The sequence below is a fragment of the Rhinopithecus roxellana genome, chromosome 20, assembly GCF_007565055.1.
Source record: "Rhinopithecus roxellana isolate Shanxi Qingling chromosome 20, ASM756505v1, whole genome shotgun sequence".
NCBI lineage: Eukaryota > Metazoa > Chordata > Mammalia > Primates > Cercopithecidae > Rhinopithecus > Rhinopithecus roxellana.
The window spans coordinates 17457048-17479821 of NC_044568.1; the positions used below are offsets into that span (position 1 = coordinate 17457048).

The following is a 22774-nucleotide window of genomic DNA, read 5'->3' on the forward strand; positions in this document are numbered from 1 at the left end:
GGGTGACAGAGCAAGACCCTGTCTCAAAAAAATAAAATAAAATAAAATAAAATTCCTTTCACTGGGGACAATTACCATTATGAATTTCTTCCAGAAATATTCCATGTATTGTATACACTTTTTTTTTTTGTTTTGTTTTTGAGACCGAGTCTCGCTCTGTCACCCAGGCTGAAGTGCAGGGACGCAGTCTTGGCTTGCTGCAGCCTGGACCCCCCCAGACTCAAGCAATCCTCCCACCTCAACCTTCTGGGTAGCTTGGACAACATGCGTGCACCATCACTCCTGGCTAATTTTTGTATTTTTTGTCAAGACAGGGTTTTGCCATGTTACCCAGGCTGGTCTGAAACTCTCAACCTCAAGTGATCTACCCGCCTCTGCCCCTCAAAGTGCTGGGATTACAGTCATGAGCCACCACTTTTATTTTTTCTTTACACAAAGGAAGCGTATTCTACACCCTGTTTTGCCCCAGCTCTCTTTTAAAAACAATATATCATGGATACTATTCCATATCATTCCATATAGTTTGTCCTCTTTTCTTTTCTTTTTTTTCTTTCTTTCTTTCCTTCTTTTGAGACAGAGTCTCACTCTGTTGCCCAGGCTGGGATGCAGTGGCACTATCTCAGCTTACCTCAACCTCCCGGGCTCAAGTGATGCTCCCACCTCAGCCTCCTGAGTGGCTGGATGCTGCCTCTTTCTTTTTGATGGCTGCAAAGAATTCCATTGTATAGATGTGCCATAATTTAATCATAATATGTCCTCTTTGATCATTTAGGTTTTTGCAATTTTTGCTATTATAAGCAAGGCTACGTTAAATATCCCTGGGCATATTATTGTGCATATTATGAAGACATCTGTAGGTTAAATGCCTGTGTATGGAATTGCTCAGTGTGATTATATGGCATTTACCACTTTGGTAGATAAAGGTTGTGTCCTGTTACATTTTCATGGATGAATTTCTTCCAGAAATATTCATGTATTTGTATACACATTTTTTGAGACAGTCTCAAAACTATTGACACATTATTATTATCATTATTCTTTCACATTATTTAGGGAAGTTTCATTTTTTTCTGAGCTATCACTGATAATTTCTTATTTACTCATCATCTTATATTTCTCTTCCTTACACATTGGGGAACTGTCTATTCTAGTTTTTAATGTAACTGTTCTTGTGGCTTTTTTAGAAAAAATCAAAATATGCACATTAAAAAGTTTGAATGGTTCAAAGGGTCCTAAAAAGGGTCCACAGTGGAAAAGGCTCTCCTTTCCCGGCATCCCCAGATCCCTCCTCAGACACAAGCCTGTCATCAGTTTCCTGTGTAGCTTCCCAGAGTTGGTCTCTATGTATGCAAATACACACACATTTAAAATATACACATGCCAGGTCCACGTGGAATGATGCAGTGTGTCAAAGTGCCCGTTCATTCACAACCTTGCCAACTCAGTAATATCCTTGCAAATCTAATAGTTAGAAAATGGTGTCTCTTTTTTAGTTCTAAAGTATTATATTTATTCTATTTTCTGTGAGCTTGAGCATATTTTCATCTATTTAAAAGTCATTGGGTCCAGGGGTGGTGGCTCATGCCTGTAACCCCAGCACTTTGGGAGGCCAAGGCAGGTGGATCACCTGAGGTCAGAAGTTCGAGACCAGCCTGGTCAACATGGTGAAAACCAGTCTTTATTAAAAATACAAAAAAAAAAAAAAAAAATTAGCCAGGCATGGTGGCTCATGCCTGTAATCCCAGTTACTTGGGAGGCTGAGGCAGGAGAATTGCTTGAACTGGGGAGGTGGAAGTTGCAGTGAGCCGAGATCATGCCACTGCACTCCAGCCTGGGCAACAGAGTGAGACTCCGTCTCAAAAAAAATTTTTTTTAATGTCATTGGTATTTCCCTTTTTTCTAAACCTTTTATGTTCTTTGCCTACTTTTCCACAAGGTCACTGGCTTTTTCAGGATTGGTTTTTAGTAACTCTCTATTTATTAAAACATTTATACATTTATAGCTTTGTTTATGATGTATACATTTATAACCTTGTCTGTGATGCAGATATTTTTCCAATTGGTCATCTGGCTTTTGACTTTATATGTGGTATTCTTTGACAATACAAAAATTTTAATTTATATCTGATCAGTTTCCTCCAGGTTTTTTTTTTCATGATTTCTGAGTTTTGCGTCATGCTTAGTAAGACTCTCTCTACTCTGAAATTATTTTCTGTAAAATACTTTTTTCAGTCAGTCATAGTGGTTCACACCTGTAATCCCAGAACTTTGGGAGATAGAGATGGAAGGATTACTTGACTCCAGGAGTTCAAGGCCGATCTGGGCAACAGAGCAAGACCTTGCCTCTATTTTTTTAAAGAGAAATTTTTTTTAAGTTAAAAAAGAATATTTTTTTCCATGTTTTGTTTGAGCACTTAAATTTTCTTAACTTTTTTGTCGTGAAACATAACACATAGAAAAATGTAATGTAAGTATACAACTTCATGAATTGTTATAAATTGAACATACAGACTTCTGGTACTTTCATGGTTTAACTTCTTACATTTAAATTTTGGTTTCATCTAGACATTATTTTGATATAATTGTGAAATAGAAATCCATTTTTATTGTAAAAGAACACTTTTTAAATGTTCATGAAATGTTTTAAAATTTATTATATACTAAGCAAAAAAGAAAATCTCAACATATTCCTCAAAGTAGAAATTGCACAGGACTTATTCTTTGTACAGTGTAATACAACAAAAACTAATGATAAAGCCATAAAAACAACCCTTTATTAAATTTCTCCATTCCAAATTATAATTTCAATCTACTTAGCACATAAGTATTTGATATACATTTATTGAAATTGACCAAAAGTGTTTTATTATTTTTTAAAAGGTAAAGGCTAGCAACGGCTTAAGCAATACAGTTTATAATTTTAAAGAATAACAAACAGCCTCACTAAATCAGAGGAAAGAAATAAAAAGATAAAAGTAAAAATTACAGAACTAAAAAAGGGACCATTCCAGCAAAATTGATAAATGTTTTCAAACATAAGAGTTACCAACTGCTGGTGAATCTAGAAAGAAGAAAAAGACAAAAAGTAAACTAAATTAAATGTGAGGAGATTGCTGGTGAATCTAAAAAGAAGAAAAAGACAAAAAGTAAACTAAATTAAATGTGAAGCCTTGAGGAGATTTAAAATTGTAAGAAAATAGGCAGGGCGCGGTGGCTCACACCTGTAATCCCAGCACTTTGGGAGGCCAAGGTGGGTGGATCATGAGGTCAGGAGCTTAAGACCAGCCTGGCCAACACGGTGAAACCCCGTCTCTACTAAAAGTACAAAAATTAGTTGGCTGTGGTGGCACGTGCCTGTAGTCCCAGCTACTCGGGAGGCTGAGGCGGGAGAATCACTTGAACCTGAGAGGTGGAGGCTGCGGTGAGCTAAGACCATGCCATTGCACTCCAGCCTGGGTGGCAGAGTGAGATTCCGTCTCAAAAAAAAAGGCCAGGCGCGGTGGCTCATGCCTGTAATCCTAGCACTTTGAGAGGCCGAGGCGGGTGAATCACGAGGTCAGGATATCAAGACCATCCTGGCTGACACGGTGAAACCCCATCTCTACTAAAAATACAAAAAATTAGCTGGGTGTGGTGGCGGGCGCCTGTGGTCCCAGCTGCACACCACTGCACTCCAGCCTGGGCAAAAGAGCGAGACTCTGTCTAAAAAAAAAAAAAAAAAAAAAATTATATACAACTGTGAGCTATACTATGTTTGACCATCTTGACAAAATGAGCAACTTTCTCAAAACTATAAATTGCCAAATGTTCATTAAAAAAAATAAGCCAAAAATAACCAACCAACACAATGAGGATAAATTTAAAGTGATCAAGTTTGATTTTTTAAAAAACTGTTCAAACATCTCGGTAGTGCTGGGCGGGAATTTGGCTTACATTCTGGGAGGGATGAGAAGGCTCTGAGGGGCATGGGACCTGATGTCACAGGACCTGATGCAGGCTGTGTCTTAACAGCTGACTCCTGCGTGGAGAAGGTTATTGGGGGACGGGTGGACGGAGACCAGGGCGGAGGCAGGTGCAGGAATCCGCGTGAGAAATGGTGGTGTCCAGGCTAGGCCAGAGCAGTAGAGGAAGCAAGATTCTGGAATGCACTTGGAAAATGAAGCCATCTTTGGGCTTGAGCTCAAGGAAGCATGAAGCTGCCCCTAACTGAAGTGGGGAAGGTGGTCTGGGGAGCAGTTTGGGAAGAGAGATCAGGAGCTCAGTTTCGGACTTGGAAATTTTGAAATGCACATGAGGCATCCAGGTGGAGCTGGGAGAATTAAATCATGCCGAAAGGTACTCACGTGGCAAGTAGCAAATATTCGCTATATTGTCTGTTCAACTTTGTCAACTGCTTTTCCAGTAGAAATGTAGTGTCCTTATCACACGTGCATAAATGTTTAACTCAAAAGTAAAATGAAATATTTTCTCAGTAGATATGAATTACTTTTTAATTTTTTTTTTTTTTTGACATGGGGTCTCACTCTGTTGCCCAGGCTGGACTGGAGTGGCGAGAGCTCACTGCAGCCTCAAACTCCTGGGCTCAAGCAATCCTCTGCCACAGCCTCCGGATTAGCTGGGACTACAGGCACACACCACCACGCCCAGCCAATCTTTTATTTTTTGTAGAGACTGAATTGTGCAATGTAGCCCGAGCTGGTCTCCAACTCCTGAGCTCAAGCTATCCTCCCACCTCTGTCTCCCAAAGTGTTGGGATTACAGACGTGAGCCACCACACCTGGCTACTTTTTAATTGTAATATTCATCCTCCATCTATCATACTTAGTGCAGATATTTTTCCCTACCTATTGCCTTCCTATTTCTCTTTTATTTCACATTATTTAGGGAAGTTTCATTTTTCGTGAGCTATCACTGATAATTTCTTATTTACTCATCATCTTGTATTTCTCTTCCTTACACATTGGGGAAATGTCTATTCTAGTTTTTAAGTAAATGTTCTTGAGGCTTTTTTTTTTTAGAAAAAATCAAAATATGGGCTGGGCGCGGTGGCTCAAGCCTGTAATCCTGGCACTTTGGGAGGCCGAGACGGGCAGATCACGAGGTCGGGAGATCGAGATCATCCTGGCTAACATGGTGAAACCCCAGCTCTACTAAAAAATACAAAAAACTAGCCGGGCGCAGTGGCGGGCGCCTGTAGTCCCAGCTACTCGGGAGGCTGAGGCAGGAGAATGGCATAAACCCGGGAGGCAGAGCTTGCAGTGAGCTGAGATCCGGCCACTGCACTCCAGTCTGGGGGCAGAGCGAGACTCCGTCTCAAAAAAAAAAAAAAAAAAAAAAAAAAAATCAAAATATGCACATTAAAAAGTTTGAATGGTTCAAAGGGTCCTAAAAAGGCTCCACAATGGAAAAGGCTCTCCTTTCCCGGCATCCCCAGGGCCCTCCTCAGACAAAACCCTGTCATCAGTTTCCTGTGTAGCTTCCCAGAGTTGGTCTCTACGTATGCAAATACACACACATTTAAAATATACACATGCCACAGCTTTTTATTTATTTATTTATTTTTATTTTTATTTATTTATTTTTGAGACGGAGTCTCGCTCTGTCGCCCGGGCTGGAGTGCAGTGGCCGGATCTCAGCTCACTGCAAGCTCCGCCTCCCGGGTTTACGCCATTCTCCTGCCTCAGCCTCCGCAGTAGCTGGGACTACAGGCGCCCGCCACCTCGCCCGGCTAGTTTTTTGTATTTTTTAGTAGAGACGGGGTTTCACCGTGTTAGCCAGGATGGTCTCGATCTCCTGACCTCGTGATCCGCCCGTCTCGGCCTCCCAAAGTGCTGGGATTACAGGCTTGAGCCACGGCGCCCGGCCAACCACAGCTTTTTAAAATTTGAATTTATGGGCCGTGTGCAGTGGCTCACGCCTGTAACCCTAACACTTTGGGAGGCCGAGGCAGGTGGATCACCTGAGGTCAGGAGTTCGAGACCAGCCTGACCAATATGGTGAAACCCCATCTCTACTAAAAATACAAAAATTAGCCAGGTGTGGTGGTGGGTGCCTGTAATTCCAGCTTCTCAGGAGGCTGAGACAGGAGAATCACTTGAACCCAGGAGGCAGAGGTTGCAGTGAGCTGAGATCGTGCCACTGTACTCCAGCCTGAGCGACAGATGGAGACTCCATCTCAAAAAAAAAAAAAAATGAATTTCGACCCAGGTGAGCGGAGGCTCACGCCTGTAATCCCAGCACTTATGGAGGCCGATGAGGAGAGAATCACTTCAGTCCAGGAGTTCAAGACCAGCCTGGGCAACTCAGGGAAACCCTGTCTCTACAAAAAAATAAAAATTAGCCTGGCATGGTGGAGTATGCCTATTGTCTCAGCTACTCCGGAGGGTGAGGCAGGAGGATCACTTGAACTCAGGAGTAGCAGGCTGCATGAGCTATGATTGCACCACACACTCCAGCCTGGGTGACACAGCAAGACGCTGTGTCAAAAAAAAAAAAAAAAAAGAAAAGAAAATTAGATTACCGTCATAGGTACAAAACACTTCCCAGTTTGTTGCTTTCGTTTTTGTTTGTTGCCATTTTTACTATACAGAAAAAAAAATGGCAATAAAGAATATGTTATTACGTTAATTTATAATGCATTATTTTTAATGACTTTATTGAGGTGTAATTTACATACCGTAAAATCCATCCATTTTAGGTGTACAATTCAGTGATTTCTAGTAAATTTACTGAGTTGTGCGACCATCACCACAATCTGGTTTTGGGACATTTTCATTACTGCCATAATATTCCTCATACCCATTTAGAATTATTCCTATTTCTGCCCCCGGCCCAGGCAACCACTAATCTACTTGCTGTTTCAATAGATTTGCCTTTTCTGGACATTTTACGTAAATAGAATCATACAATATGTGATCTTTAGTGATCTTTTTCCACATGGCATAAACTTTGTTCCTTTTTATTGTTGAATAATGTTCCATTGTATAGCTATATCACAGTTTGTTTCTCCATTCATGAGCTTTTGGGTATTTGGGTTGATTTCACTTTTTGACTGTTATGGATAATGCTGGTATGAACATTCATATACGAGTTTTTGTGTGGATGTATATTTTCATTTCTCTTGGAATAGACCTAGGCATGGAATTGCTGGATTAGATGGTAATTCTGTTGTTCTATATTCTAAGGCAGGGTTCCCCAATCCCTGGACCACAGACCAGTGCAGGTCCATGGCCTTTTAGGAACTGGGCCACACAGCAGGTGGTGAGCGACCGGCGGGCGAGTATTACTGCCTGAGCTCTGCCTCCTGTCGGATCAGTGGTGCCATTAGATTCTCATAGGAGAACAACCTCAGTTGTGAAATGCGCATGGGAGGGATTTAGGTTGAGAGTTTCTGATGAGAATCTAATGATAGATGCAATGAGCTTGAATCATCCCGAATCCATCTCCCACCTCCAAACCGCATCTGTGGAAAAAATTCTCTCTCGCAAAACTGGTCCCTGGGCCAAAGAGTTTGGGGATAGCTGTTCTAAGGAACTGCCAAAACTGCCAAACTGTTTTTTCAGAGTGGCTGGACCATTTTACATTCCCATCAGCAATATATACAGTGTCCTGCTTCTCTACATTCTCATCAACATGTGTCTTTTTCATTATAGCCATTCTATGTGGGTGTGAAATGCTATGTGGCTGTGTTTTTCATTTCCATGCAGAAATTTTTAATTTAATTACTTAGTCAAAAATAATTCTTTAAATTTAAAACACTCATATTGCCATATATATATTTTTATACTACAAAGTGATACAATTTTTGTTAATTTTCCTGCCTTGATTACTCTTTACCTGTATAGTAGGTAAATCTTTACATAAGATCACAATTATATTGAATAGTAATTTATTCAACTCAAAATCTTCATAGGATTTAGAAAATTTAAGTCCTTTACCAAAGGGTTTGACTTTTAACTTCATTAAAGTTTGCAAACAGTAGCAAATCCTTGGTAAAGCCACATTCAATCATTGGCATTGCAGGATTTTGAGCTATAACTGTCGTGATCCCTAATATGTCATTTCTAAGCTGACAGTCATAATGACTCAAGCCTCTCATAAATAGATTTTTAAATACTTCCTTCAAAGCCAGTAAACATTCCAAGTTACTAAGCTGTTGAACAATTTCTTCTTTTGAATATTTCTCTGATAAGTTCCAAAGTGTTTCTGATGAAGGAAATAAAAGCCGTCCAGAGAAATCTGGGTCATTGAGGTGAGCACAGATTCCACTGGCTGCTTGTGCTTGCATCATTACAGTACAGTTAACTTCAGAAGTCGAGAGATGCTGCAGAACTTTGAGTACCTAAAGTTTCTCAACAAGTTGATTTTCGGCCGGGCGCAGTGGCTCAAGTCTGTAATCCCAGCACTTTGGGAGGTCGAGACGGGTGGATCACGAGGTCAGGAGATCGAGACCATCCAGGCTAACACCGTGAAACCCCGTCTCTACTAAAAAAATACAAAAAACTAGCCAGGCGAGGTGGTGGGCGCCTGTAGTCCCAGCTACTCGGGAGGCTGAGGCAGGAGAATGGCGTAAACCCGGGAGGCGGAGCTTGCAGTGAGCTGAGATCCGGCCACTGCACTCCAGCCTGGGCGACAGAGCGAGACTCCGTCTCAAAAAAAAAAAAAAAAAAAAAAAAAGTTGATTTTCAAGCAAGGTCATTAACTGGACCATTGTTTTTGCCAGTCCTCCAACTTCAGTCATTTGAATCTTGTATGATGAACTCGCTTGCTGGTAACCTGGAATACGCTTCTTTGGTAGTTCTGCATGATAAAAGTCAACAATAAGCTTACAATTCTGTATCCTCAATTCAGAACTTGGTATTTTCATTAAGTATCCAGAAGTGCAATTGAATTAGCAGTATCTCCAGCATAAGTTATTTCATCCGATACTTTCTTTTTCAAAAATAGCAAGCCATGCTATTTTATGATATCATATGCAGATTCCACAAAACGTGGCTGGCTTTCGATTTTTACTGCACACAGATTCAGAATTTTAAATGTCTGTACTAGATCCCTTAAGGGAAGTTCATTCTGATAACACTGTACCAGTTTCTTGACAGATTTAAGTTGTTTTTCTTCTAAGCCATCTTTAGCAGTCTCTTCAAAAAGTTTGATGACACAATTAAGGTCCATAGGTTTCAAAACACCAGTTCCGCTTGGTGAGGGAGGCCTCGGGAAACACCATCATGGTGGAAGGCAAAGGAGAAGTCAAGACCTTCTTCATGGTGTCAGGAAAGAGACAGCGTATTGCTATGTATTTTAACACCACTTATTTCCCCCCTTTTTTCTCTCAATATCATGGATTAAATACCGTATTTTAAATGAGTGTGAGGCTCACTTGGACTCTATTCCACCCGTTTGGCCAATTTTTTTCCATTTTTAATTCAAGCATTTTAAAGTTTGAATGATGGTCACCTTATTATGCATTTTATTATGTTTGGGAGCTTTTTTGCTATTGCCTGATCCTTCCAACAAATACCCTTTTGATGGAATTGCCTTTATTCGTTTCTTTCTATCCAATTCTAACTTAAAATTCGACTTAAAATTAAACTGTTTTATTATGAAATATTTAAGTCATATAAATACTACCTCTTTTCTCTAAATGACTGCTCATATAATTTTACCAAGTTCTGTTAAAGCATCCTGTTGTACATAAAGTGGCATTGTTTTTTATCTGCCTGTTCACTTAGAGTGGGTTTTATTTTCTTTCACTTTCTGTGGTCAAAGGCAAGTTTGTCTTAGTCAGCTTGGGCTGTTAGAATGAAATACTATAGACTGGGTGGCTTAAACAACAGAAACTTGTTTCTCACAGTTCTGAAAGCTGGGAAGTCCCTGATCAGGAAGCCAGCAGACCTGGTGTCTGGAGAGGATGCACTTCCTGGTTTACAGATGGCACCTTCTCATTGTGTCCTCACAGGGCAGAGAGCAAAGAGAAAGAGAAAGAGAAAGAGCAAGCGCTCTCCAGCCTCTTCCTTTTTCCTTTTGTTTTTGTTTTTTTTTGTTTTGTTTTGTTTTCTTTTGTTTGTTTGAGATGGAGTCTTGCTCTGTCGCCGAGGCTGGACTGCAGTGGCACGATCTCGGCTCACTGCAACCTCTGCCTCCTGGGTTCAAGTTGTTCTCCTGCCTCAGCTTCCTGAGTAGCTGGGACTACAGGTGCCTGCCACCACGCCTGACTAATTTTTATATTTTTATTAGAGATGGGGTTTCATCATGTTGGGCAGACTGGTTTTAGACTCCTGATCTCAAGTGATCTGCCTGCCTTGGCCTCCCAAAGTGCTGGCATTACAGGCGTGAGCCACTGTGCCCAGCCTCCAGCCTCTTCTTGTGAGGGTGGTAATCCCATCATAAGGGCTCCACCCTCTTGACCTAATCACTTCGCAAAGGCCCCACTTCCAAATACCATCACACTGGGTATTGAGGCTTCACCAGGTGAATCAGTGGGGGAGGTGGGACACAAACATTCAGCCCATGGCAAGTTTTTATCTCAATTTGCTAATGCCTCTATTTCTCCTGTTACAATGTGATAATGCTGTTTTTTAAAATATCATTTAGCTGGCTGTGGTGACCCATGCCTGCAGTCCCAGCTACTCAGGAGGCTAAGGCAGAAGGATCACATGAACCTAGGAGTTTGAATCCAGCCTGGGCAACATAGAAAGACCCTGTCTCTTAAAAAAAAAAAAAAAAAAAAAAAAGAGGCCGGGCGCAGTGGCTCACACTTGTAATCCTAGCACTTTGGGAGGCCGAGGCGGGCAGATCACCTAAAGTCGGGAGTTCAAGACCAGCCTGAACAATATGGAGAAACCCTGTCTCTACTAAAAATACAAAATTAGATAAGTGTGGTGGCACATGCCTGTAATCCCAGCTACTTGGGAGGCTGAGGCAGAATTGTTTGAACCAGAAGGTGGAGGTTGTGGTGAGCCAAGATCATGCCATTGCACTCCAGCCTGGGCAACAAGAACAAAACTCTGTCTCAAAAAAAAAAAAAAAGAAAGAAAAGAAAAGAAAAAGAAAGAAAGAAATGAAAAGAAGCACTTAAAGAGGCTGAGCCTGGCAGATCACTTGGGGTCAGGAGTTCAAGACCAGCCCGGCCAACATGGTGAAACCCAGTCTCTACTAAAAATCCAAGAATTAGCCAGGCATGGTGGCACACACCTGTAATCCCAGCAACTCGGGAGGCTGAGGCACGAGAATTGCTTGAACCCAGGAGGTTCAGGTTGCAGTGAGCTGAGATCATGCCTTTGCACTCCAGCTTGGGGAACAGAGCACGACTCCATCTCAAGAAAAAAGAAAGAGAGAGAGAAATATAGACATATCTTATTAGTCCCCTGGGACCTCTTCAAAAGATCTCTCTTTTCCTTTCTTATTTCTAATTACCATACTACATACCACCTCCATTATGTCAGAATGTGCCCTATTTACATGGATTTGTCCAAAGTCATGGAACTCTGGGTTACGTTCCTCATATTTCACAGAGACACAATCAGAGCACACGCTGCTCTTCCGCCTCTCTTCCTTTCCTCCATGTAGTCTGTAGCTACCTGTTCTCTTCTTTGTTCGTAGGAAGATCTCTGTTGTGTGGTGTGGGAATCTGTGCCAGCGTGTCTTTTTACTGTGCTCTCTTTGAGCAGCTATCAATGCTTCCGGGTCTTCTCTTTAAGAAGAATGTTTACTCTCAATTGTTTAAAAACTAACTAAATAGTAAGAAGATTGCAAATCCTAACCTTTTTGGGGTTTTATATTGGGGGTGAAAGTTGGCATCTGCAGTAAGGATTATTTCATTATCATCTGAATAAATGACCAAAAATAACTTTGCTGACTTGCAGGGCTCATTGTGATGCCAAAGGAAATTGTAAGGTGAATATCTGAATTGGAGGAGGAAGAGGGGCATCCTCTGAGCCAGGTGTGGCAGGAGGTGACATCAAGGAGGGTTAGGCTGCATAAACCCAGGGACATAAGGAGCTGCAGTCAGGGAAGAACAAGGTCTACAGATGGAGTTGCGGGGACTGTGTCTGGATCCAGCGTTCTCAGAGGTGTTGCCAGCAGGCAGGGGCAAGGGCTGGTGCCTGGTTTACCGCATTCCTTTTGGAGTCTGGAATAGTGGGGACAACTCCCTGTCTTCTCTCCCCTTAGGGGTCTGCACTATGGAAACAACCTGTCAATCCAACTCAAGGCACAAGGACATAGCCCAGACACCCATGAGACCCTCTCTTTGGGGACCCTAGAGCACCTATCATGAACGAGGACACCAAGTAGGTGATTTTTTTCTCCCCTTCACCTCCTCTTCTCCCCTCCTATCTACTTCTTCACTCTTCTCCTACTGCCAAGATTGGTCCCTACCCAAATCTGCTTACTGGGCTGCCCCCAACACAACAAACCTACTCTTGACCATCATTCAGCATGAGAATGTAATGATCAGACACAGAAAATCAGGAAGAGTTTTGAGACAGCATCTAATCTACCCATTTTAGAGATGGTATGACTGAGGCTTATGTAGGAAAAAGGCTTGCTCAAGGTCACACTATGAGTGTATCCGCTACGATGGGCCAGGTTACACTGCAGTACATGCACCCTCCAAAGTCCCAGTGACTCATGGCAACAAAAGTTTATTTCCTGCTCTTGCTTCCTGTCTGGTGTGGATTGACGGGGATTGCTCCTCCACATCATCCTCTCTCCCAGACTCAGGCTAACAGGGTAGCCATGATTTGCAATATTTCTGGCCCCTGGAGTAGAAAAAAAGAAAAAGTACTGTGAATCACACCTTGGTTCTTAAAACGTCTATACAGGCATGACATGAGTCTTTTTTAGCATATTTCATTGACCAAAGCAAATTTCATGGCTGTGCCCAACTTCAAGGAGGCAGAGAAGTGTAATCCCACCAAAAGCCTAGAAAGAGGAGAAAGAGTATCTGTGAACAGCCCTAATGCCTACCACAGAGAATTAGTAACAGAGCTGGGCAATGGATCTTTCAACCATTGCCCTCTGTCTCCGAGATTATTCCCCATGGAAATCTCAGTGACTGATAATGATGCCATGTGCTTTTTCTCTGGAGGATGGTTAGCCTTAAAGAGATTTGTGTCATATCCTAAGGGGATAGAACACTAATGATGGAAACAAAGGTATTGTGTTAGACAGGCTGGAGGATAAATTTGAGGATGAGAAACATCACCAGAAATCACACCATCCAGGCACTACTTACTTCCATCTGGTGCCATGCTGTCCTGAACCATTTCTTCATGGGCAGCATGGATGCTGGACACCATAGCCTGGAAAAGAAGTTATACCCTAGGCTATGGCCACATCCTTTTTCTGAGATCACACAAAATCCAGGGTGCTGGTGCCATCCGGGCATCCAAGGCCTTGGAAATTTACTGGCCCGGGAGGCAAGAAACCTCAGTTCTGCTCCTGGCTCTGTCATGGACTTGTTGTGTGACCGTGGGCACACCCTTTGCCCTTCCTTGGCCATGGTCTTTCCATCTGTTTAGTGGAGATGGTGATCCCTGCCTAAGGATCGTGGTGTGAGCATGTTTCATAAATTCTAAGACTCTCTGCCTGACTAAGGACCTCCTGAGATTAGCCCAGTTGAGGAGAAATGACCAGTGGGGCTGGCGGCACATACAAGTATGTCTCTGCTGCATGCCAGGGAGTAGCTGGGCTCTAAACCCCAGCACGCATAGTACTGGCCTCAGCCTCTGGGAATTGGGAACGCTGGCTTCTGGGTGGACCTCCTACTCTTTTCAGAATTAAAGGTGGACTCTCTGGAGTTGTGAGGCTAAAACAAAGTATATAAAGCACTTAGACAGTGAGTGCTTACACAGTGAATGCTTTCCAAGTGTGTACTGCTATGAGGAAGGAAATGGTACCAGAAGGTACATCTAGAAATGTGATAGCATGGTCCACTAGATGATAGACCACCATGTAGTTGGCCAGTCCTCAACTGTTAGACATTTAGGTTGTTTCCAATTTTTAATAATTATAAATAGTCTTGCAGTGAACATCTTTGTAACTAAATCTTGTACATATGTTCATGATTGTTCCCCAATTTTTCCCAATTCTAGAGTACTAGAAATGGAATTACTGAATCAAAGGAACTGCACATTGTTTAGGCTTTTGCTGTGCAAATGCCCCTTGCCCTCTATTGGTACTTCTATAAGGAGGTGATTTAAGAGTTCCAGTTCCGCCAGTCATGATGGCTCATGCCTGTAATCCCAGCACTTTCGAAGAGCGAGGTGGGCGGATCACCCTGAAGTCAGGAGTTTGAGCCTAGCCTGGCCAACATGGTGAAACCCCATCTCTACGAAAAATTACAAAAATTAGCCAGATATTGTGGTGTGCACCTATAATCCCAGCTACTCAGGAGGTTTAGGAAGGAGAATCGCTTGAACCCAGGAGACAGAGGCTGCAGTGAGCCGAGATTGCACCATTGCACTCCAGCCCAGGTGACAGAGCGAGACTCCATCTCAAAAAAAAAAAAAAAAAAAAAAGAGTTCCAGTTCAGAAGGAGAGAATTTGCTTAGCAAAAGAGGTGATGGTCTGTGTTAGCTAGGATTAGAGTTCACTGTGAGTAACAGAAAGCACTAAACAACAGTGGCTTAACCAGAATGGAAGTGTATTTCCCTGCCATGTAATAGAAGTCCAAAGTCAGTGAGCACAGGGCAGAGGCAGCTCAGTATGGGTTCCACCTCATGATTCAAAATGGCTGCCCAAGATCCAGCCATCCCATCGACATTCCAGCCAACAGGAAGGAGCAAAGAAGAATAGATAACACTTCCACTTACATTCCACTGGCCAAATTACATGGTTACATATAACTGCAAGGGAGACTGGGAAATAATAATCTATTCTGGATGACCAGAGAATGTTTAGTAGTTCTAATACTGAAGAAAAAGGGAAGAACAGATTTTGGGAGACAACTAGTTGTCTCTGCCATGAGGTTAGCTCAGACTGAGAGCAGCATAAATAGTTCACGGAAACAAGAATGAGTAATGCATCCTCAGGGGACTGTCCACAGGGGATGAACGAGGCCATACCAGAGAGCCAGGATGTAGGCACAAACGGAGTGGGGAGGGGGTGCGGAAGAAACAGACTGATCCCTGGAGCCAATCCCTGGGCAGAGACATCAAGACTCCATGGAGAGGCCACTTCCCTGCCTATTTTTTATTGCTCAGATGTAGGGAGTGGTTCTTGACTGCTTGACTTCCCCAGAAGCTCCCCTATCCCCCAACTCACCTTCCCCAGATCACCTTCCCCCTAGTTCACCTATCCCCAACTCACCTGCCCTCAGGTCATCTGCCCCGCAACTCACCTGTTCTCCATCTAATCACCTGCCCCCAATTCACTTGTCCTCCAGCTCACTGGTTCCCCAGCTCATCTTCCCTCCAGTCCCTCTGTCCCCCAGCTCACCTGCCTGCCCTCAGTTCACCTGTCCCCCAGTTCATCTTCCTCCTAGCTTGCCTGTCCCCTGCTCACCTGTGCCCAAGCTCCCCGTCCCCCAGTTCCCTGTCTCTCAGCTCACCTTCCCTGCAGTTTCCCTGTCCCCAGTTCATCTGCCCCCAGATCCCCTGTCCCCCCGCTCATCTGCCCCCAGTTTACCTGTCCTCAACTCACATCCCCCGCAGTTCCCCTGTCCCTCAGCTCATCTGCCCCCAGTTTACCTGTCCCCCTCAACTCACCTATCTTCCCTGTCCCTCCAGGGCCGGCTCCTCATGGACCCTGTTGACTTCCAACTCGGTAACAAGAACCTGTGGAGCTGTCTTGTGAGGCTGCTCAGCAAAGACCCAGAATGGCTGAACGCCAAGATGAAGTTCTTCCTCCCCAACACAGACCTGGATTCCAGGAACGAGACCTTGGACCCTGAACAGAGAGTCATCCTACAACTCAACAAGCTGCATGTCCAGGGTTCGGCCACCTGGCAGTCTTTCATTCATTGTGTGTGCATGCAGCTGGAGGTGCCTCTGGAACTGGAGGTGCTGCTGCTGAGTACTTTTGGCTGTGATGATGGTAAGGGCAGGTGTGAGAGATGCAAAGCAGCCAGGCCAGCACCTGTGTCATGGAGAGTCAGGGGGAGCCCAGGGACCCACCTGAGTCACAGACAGGGTGTAACCGAACCAGGATCTCAATTCTGTATTTCCGGACATTTCCCAGAACAAATTCCCTAATGTGCCCAAATCTGCTGGGGCCTGGAGGACTCCTCCTTCCACCTGGCTTCACTCGAATTGCTTGAATTGCTGAGTGACTGCTTCCAGCCACAAAATCCCACATAGCCCACAATGCCCGAGAGAGTTCTTTCTTTCTTTCTTTTTTGGTAGGGGGAGGTTGTTTTTTGTTGTTATTCTTGTTGGTTTTTGTTTGTTTGTTTTTCATTTTTGAGACAAGGTCTTGCTCTGTTGCCTAGGCTGGAGTACAGTGGCACAATCATAGCTCACTACAGCATCCAACTCCAGGACTCAGGTGATCCTTCCCACTTCAGCCTCCCAAGTAGCTTGGACTACAGTAGAACTATAGGTGCACGCCACCACATTAGGCTGATTTTTCATTTTTTTCTAGAGACAGGACATCACTTTGTCGCCCAGGCTGGTCTTGAACTCCTGGCCTTAAGTGATCCTCCTCCCTTGGCCTCCCAAAGTGCTGGGATTACAGATGTGAGCCATCATACCTGGCTAGAGGTGTTTTGTTCGTTTGTTTTGCAACATGGTCTGAAAGAGTGATGGGGAGCGCCTTCTGCCTTCTGCTGATAGATAGTCAGGTTTAACGCTGTTCAGTTCCATGGGGATTTCTTGGGCACCTTCTTTTTGCACAGCACCGAGGGGAAACACAGGACATTGAGGGGCAACAGCGTCCTTGGAGAGAAAATGGGAACTCACTTAAGAACTCTACTTCAGGCCGGGCGCGGTGGCTCAAGCCTGTAATCCCAGCACTTTGGGAGGCCGAGACGGGCGGATCACGAGGTCAGGAGATCGAGACCATCCTGGCTAACACGGTGAAACCCCGTCTCTACTAAAAAGACAAAAAACTAGCCGGGCGAGGTGGCGGCGCCTGTAGTCCCAGCTACTCGGGAGGCTGAGGCAGGAGAATGGCGTGAACCCGGGAGGCGGAGCTTGCAGTGAGCTGAGATCTGGCCACTGCACTCCAGTCTGGGTGACAGAGCAAGACTCCGTCTCAAAAAAAAAAAAAAAAAAAAAAAAAAAAAAAAAAAAAAAAAAAAGAACTCTACTTCAAGGCAGAGTGTCGGACATGCAGGAGGCTGGGCGGCACATGCATACATGTGCAGACATATGCAGATACACACAGTTGTATACATGTGGGTATGTGCATAAACCCATATACACATGCATAACACATGCATGCCTGTGCACACACATACATCAACTTGCATGCACTTGCATATACACATTTCTGCCCACCACTGCCTTCAAAGCTCACCATCACATTTTCTCCACAACATATAACTGAGTGTTCAGTTTATTTCTCCTTTGCTGGGTACCCACCCTGTGGGATGAGCCCTGAGCCAGGCACCAGGCCAGAGCTGGTCCCCAGCATCCCACGACAGCCCCATACCACATTACAGTCTCCCCTCTTTTGCAGGGTTCACCAGCCAGCTGGGAGGTGAGGGGAAAAGCCTACCTGAATCTCAGCTCCACCAAGGTGAGAACTGGAGTTGGGGGGTGGGAAGGGGGTGGTGAGCACTGTGAAGTCCCCACTTCCAAGCTGGAGGAGGCTGTTGGTGGCTGGTCACAGCCATTTCTCATAGGCCATGCTCCTCGTCTGTCCCTGACCCTTTTGCAAGTGTGTCAATCCCCTGTGTCTCCCAGCCCCACCTCCTCCTGCTGTGACTTTCAAGGCTTTAGCTTGTCCTGTTACCAATTCTCAAGGGTCTAACCTGGAACCCCTCAGGAAGCCTGTTCTCACTTTCCTGCCCTCAACCCACAGGGCCTCATCTCCCAGCCCCAAAGCGTCAGGCTTCACTTGTACACCTTGGACTTGACACTCACCTGCAGCTGGTGTCTTCACCGGGGGTGCCTTTGGCTGATTTTCTGAAGGAGCTTAGAAGGGCCAGTGATTAAATAATGACCACCTACTGATTCATGGGTCACACTTTCGTCTCGGCACCTTGATTTCTACAGAAGCATTGACTTTAATGATCACTGTGCCTGGCAGTAATGCCAACAGAAAACCCACCCTGTAATCTCAGCTCCCTAGTGAATCAAAACTGTCCAAGTCCCTGGTGCAATAGGCCCATATCACTGAGCTGGCATCATTGTCTCATGGCTGTAACCAGATCTGATTGATATTTGACCAGTGAGTCCCTTTTTAATATAGGGTTTTTTAAGATATTGAAGTGCTCTCCAACTGGTTCAAGCCTCTTAGCGGGGCAAGGAGCCCAGGACCCTGCTCCAGGGGCTGTTCCTATCGGTCACTTAACTTAGCTGTGGGAGCTGTAGCAGGACCCTGTTTGACTTCTCAAAATTTTTTCCTGAGTCCTCTTTCCTTTCTCCCTCCCTTCGTTTCTCGGTCCCCTTCTTTCTTGTTTTCCTTCTTCCTTTCTCAAACTCTTCCAGAAAGGCATTAAAGTGATTCTTGAAAATCCATGCAATGAGACAAGACTCAGGAAATCATTAAGGGAAGTAAGGAAATGTAGGTGATAAGAAATTGGGATGATAAAACACTAACACAGGAGGGAGGTTGCAGGCCCAGCCAAACTCACTGGGAACTTCACTTATATGACCAGTGGTGCTTCCATAGAGCTTGGTCCTTCCCTGATGGACAGATGGCCATCTAGTGCTTGGAGCTGAGTGTTTCTGGGGGCTGTTGGCTGTCGGCCATGCTTCCTGCATCCTGGACTGCAAGACTGCCAGGCCCAGAACATCCACCTCCCAATGGGGGGCCTAGAAGTCCCCTCTGCAAATAGAAGCTGATGTTGACCCAGCCTCTGCCTACTGCCTGCCTTTCCAGTCCCTGCACTTGGCTGCCTGCCACCTGTCTGTGGACTGAAGTTCCCCAAAGGTTCTGGGTACCCCCTCAGCCCAGATCCCCAGACCCGGCTCCTCCACCCCTTCCTTTGCTTTTTCAGGCCTGAAGCGCCCACATCAGAGCTGTGGGTCCTCACCCCGCCGGAAGCAGTGCAGGAAGCAGCAGTTAGGTGGGTACCAGTGTGGGGAGGAACCTAAACAGAGAGATGGGGTTGCCTGGGGGCCAGGACCTGGACCCTGGACCTTGTCCCCTGCCAACAAGCCTCCAGAGGCCCAATGACTCTTGTCTCACAAGTTTCCAGGAGAAAAGGACTGGAGGTCCTGCACAGGTAGAGGAGAAGCCTGGGCTGGCAGCGAAGGGTCTCCCCACCCATCTGGCTGCATGGGGACTTCTCTCAAGAGGGCTCCGCTGAAGGAGCTGGAAGCACCATACAGGTCTCAGCTTCACCATCTAGGCTCTTCCAGGGACACTCTATGTCCTCAGTGTTGAAGGAGACCCAGGGAGGAGACCAGTTTGGGGGTGAGCAGGGGTGGGGAGGGGTGAGGAGGCCTGGGAGAATCCCCCAAGACAGAGGCCCTGGGGGCCCATGGGGAGCTGCTTAGGGCAGGCCAGGCCAGTGAGAGGAGAGGGGACTTCTCTCACTCTTGACCAGTTCTCAGAATGGTCCTCATTCTCCACTAGTTGTCCCACTAACGGGAGCCCTCTCTGTCCCCACTGCTGCCAACCATGGCCATAACCAGAGGATTCACATCCACTCAAAATAGGCCACTACCTTGGCCTTTCCCCCTAGGGTTCCCCCCAAAAGCAGCCCCAGTCCTTTCCCTGGGTCACCTGAGACCTCTCAATGACCCAGGAATTAAAGGGTTAACATCTGGCACTGTAGGGGCCCAGCTCCCACAGTTCTGATCAGTAACGCCTAGGCCTACAGGTTGTTAGTGCTCACCCCTGGGCATTGCAGAACTGAAATATTGGGAAGGGGCACTGGGATCCAGATATCACAGAAAGAGGTTGTTTCAGTAAGATATTGCAAAGGGCCCAGGTGCAGTGGCTCACACTTATAATCCCAGCACTTTGGAGGGCTGAGGCAGGTGGATCAGTTGATCCCAGGAATTTAATACCAGCCTGGCCAACATAACAAAACCTTGCCTCTACTAAAAATACAAAAATTAGCTGGGTGTGGTGGTGTGCACCTGTAGTCCCAGCTACTCAGGAGGCTGAGGCAGGAAGATCACTTGAGACCAGGAGTTTGCTGCTGCAGTAAGCTAGGATCATGCCACTGCATTCCAGCCTGGGCAACAGACTGAGACTCTGTCTCTGGGAGGAAATAAAAAAGGAAAAAAAAAAGAGATGTTGCAAAGGAGGTGCCCTATTCCCCTCCCCGCATCTTACTGAACCCTTACACCACGTGTACTGTTGCAGAATGGATAGAACCACGACCCACACTTCTCCATTCCCACCTGCCTGTTTTAAATAGCTACCAGAGAGCTTGTGCTCCCTTAGAACTGATTCCTCCTGGAAGTTGGGGTGGCACAGATCCCCTTGTGGTGCTCTTGACACTCCCACCCTCATCCCATCATACGTATACATCTAGGGCTAGAGGCTCCCAACAGCCCAATACTGGGGCAAGAAGACATGAGCAGAGGGCCAGGGGGTCCTGTCCTCATGCCATGTCGCTGCCCCTTGCAGAGTTGGCCAAGAAGTACCTGCAGCTCCTGCGGACCTCTGCCCAGCAGCGCTATGGAAGCCGAATCCCTGGGTCAGGGCAGCCCCACGCCTTCCACCAGGTCTATGTACCTCCAATCCTGCGCCGGGCCACAGCGTCCTTAGACACTCAGGAGGGGGCCATTATGGGGGACCTCAAAGTGGAAGATGGCACTGACGTGAGCATCTCAGACCTCTTCAACACCAGGGTTAACAAGGGCCCAAGGGTAACTGTGCTTTTGGGGAAGTCTGGCATGGGCAAGACCACGCTGGCCCACCGGCTCTGCCAGAAGTGGGCAGAGGGCCATCTGGACTATTTCCAGGCCCTGTTCCTTTTTGAATTCCGCCAGCTCAACCTGATCACAAGGTTCCTGACGCCGTCCCAGCTCCTTTTTGATCTGTACCTAAGCCCTGAGTTGGACCCTGATGCTGTCTTCCAGTACCTGGAGAAGAACGCTGACCAAGTCCTGCTGATCTTTGATGGGCTAGATGAGGCTCTCCAGCCTACGGGTCCTGATGGCCCAGGCTCAGTCCTTACCCTTTTCTCCCGTCTCTGCCATGGGACCCTCCTGCCCGGCTGCCGAGTGATGGCCACCTCCCGTCCAGGGAAGCTGCCCGCCTGCCTGCCTGCAGAGGCAGCCATGGTCTACATGCTGGGCTTTGATGGGCCACGGGTGGAAGAATATGTGAATCACTTCTTCAGCACCCAGCCATCACGGGAGGGGGCCCTGGCGGAGTTACAGACAAATGGGCGTCTCCGAAGCCTGTGTGCTGTGCCTGCGCTGTGCCAAGTTGCCTGTCTCTGCCTCCACCATCTGCTTCCTGACCATGCCCCAGGCCGGTCTGTGGCCCTCCTGCCCACCATGACTCAGCTGTATATGCAGATGGTGCTCGCCCTCAGCCCCCGTGGGCACTTGCCCACCACATCCCTGCTGGACCTGGGGGAGTTGGCCCTGAGGGGCCTGGAGACAGGGAAGGTTATCTTCTATGCAAAAGATATTGCTCCACCCTTGATAGCCTTTGGGGCCACTCACAGCCTGCTGACCTCCTTCTGCGTCCGCACAGGCCCTGGGCACCAGCAGACAGGCTATGCTTTCACCCACGTCAGCCTGCAGGAGTTTCTTGCTGCCCTGCACCTGATGGCCAGCCCCAAGGTGGACAAAGACACACTTACCCAGCATGTTACCCTCCATTCCCGCTGGGTACAGAGGACCAAAGCTAGGCTGAACCTCTCAGACCACCTCCCCACCTTCCTGGCAGGCCTGGCATCCTGCACCTGCCGCCCCTTTCTTAGTCACCTGGCGCAGGGCAATGAGGACTGCATCAACACCAAGCAGGCTGCCGTAGTGCAGGTGTTGAAGAAGTTGGCCACCCGCAAGCTCACAGGGCCAAAGGTTTTAGAGCTGTGTCACTGTGTGAATGAGACACAGGAGCCTGAGCTGGCCAGTCTCACTGCACAAAGCCTTCCCTATCAACTACCCTTCCACAATTTCCCACTGACCTGCACCGACCTGGCCACCCTGACCAACATCCTAGAGCACAGGGAGGCCCCCATCCACCTGGATTTTGATGGCTGTCCCCTGGAGCCCCACTGCCCTGAGGCTCTGGTAGGCTGTGGGCAGATAGAGAATCTCAGGTGAGTAAGAGTGGAGGAGGACCGGGGAGGGGATTGGGCTTTTGGGGGAGCAGAGGCCAACCAGACCTCTGCCAAGGGGACTGGATAAGAATCTTGAATATCAGAGCAGAATGGCCTGTAATGCAAGAGAGGAAGCTCCATGCCTTGACAGGACCTCTGGAGTCCAAATGGATCCTCCTCTTGTCTGTGGTTTCTGGATTCTCAATCTCTGTTAAACATGGGCTGAAGCCTCAGATCCAGGCTGTCGATAGAGGCTGTTGGACTTTGGGCAGGTGTATGGAGCACACACATGCACACTGTCTAGGCCAGAGCTTCTTCATTCCTAAAACGAATCTGTAACAATAGCCAACTCGTATGGTCATTGTGAGAATGAGATGGGATAATGCATGAAAAAACACTTTGTAGCACAGTGCCTGGCACAGAGCAAAAGCT

General features: G+C 46.3%; 1 protein-coding gene and 1 pseudogene across 4 annotated transcripts in view; one reads left to right on the top strand and one right to left on the bottom strand.

Moving 5' to 3' along the window:
• The window catches only part of LOC104664079, a 32637-nt pseudogene extending 16895 nt beyond the window's left edge, over window positions 1-15742 (bottom strand).
• Window positions 1-22774, top strand: part of NLRC5 (NLR family CARD domain containing 5) — a 93893-nt gene that overhangs the window by 16940 nt on the left and 54179 nt on the right. For all 4 annotated transcript variants that reach the window (XM_030925096.1, XM_010365463.2, XM_030925098.1 and 1 more), the window contains exons 2-6: window positions 12169-12287; window positions 15729-16035; window positions 17620-17679; window positions 19106-19174; window positions 20692-22342. In XM_030925096.1, coding sequence (XP_030780956.1) covers window positions 15741-16035; window positions 17620-17679; window positions 19106-19174; window positions 20692-22342 — 2075 coding nt within the window. In that variant the 5' untranslated portion in view covers window positions 12169-12287; window positions 15729-15740. The remainder of the gene's footprint in view (window positions 1-12168; window positions 12288-15728; window positions 16036-17619; window positions 17680-19105; window positions 19175-20691; window positions 22343-22774) is intronic.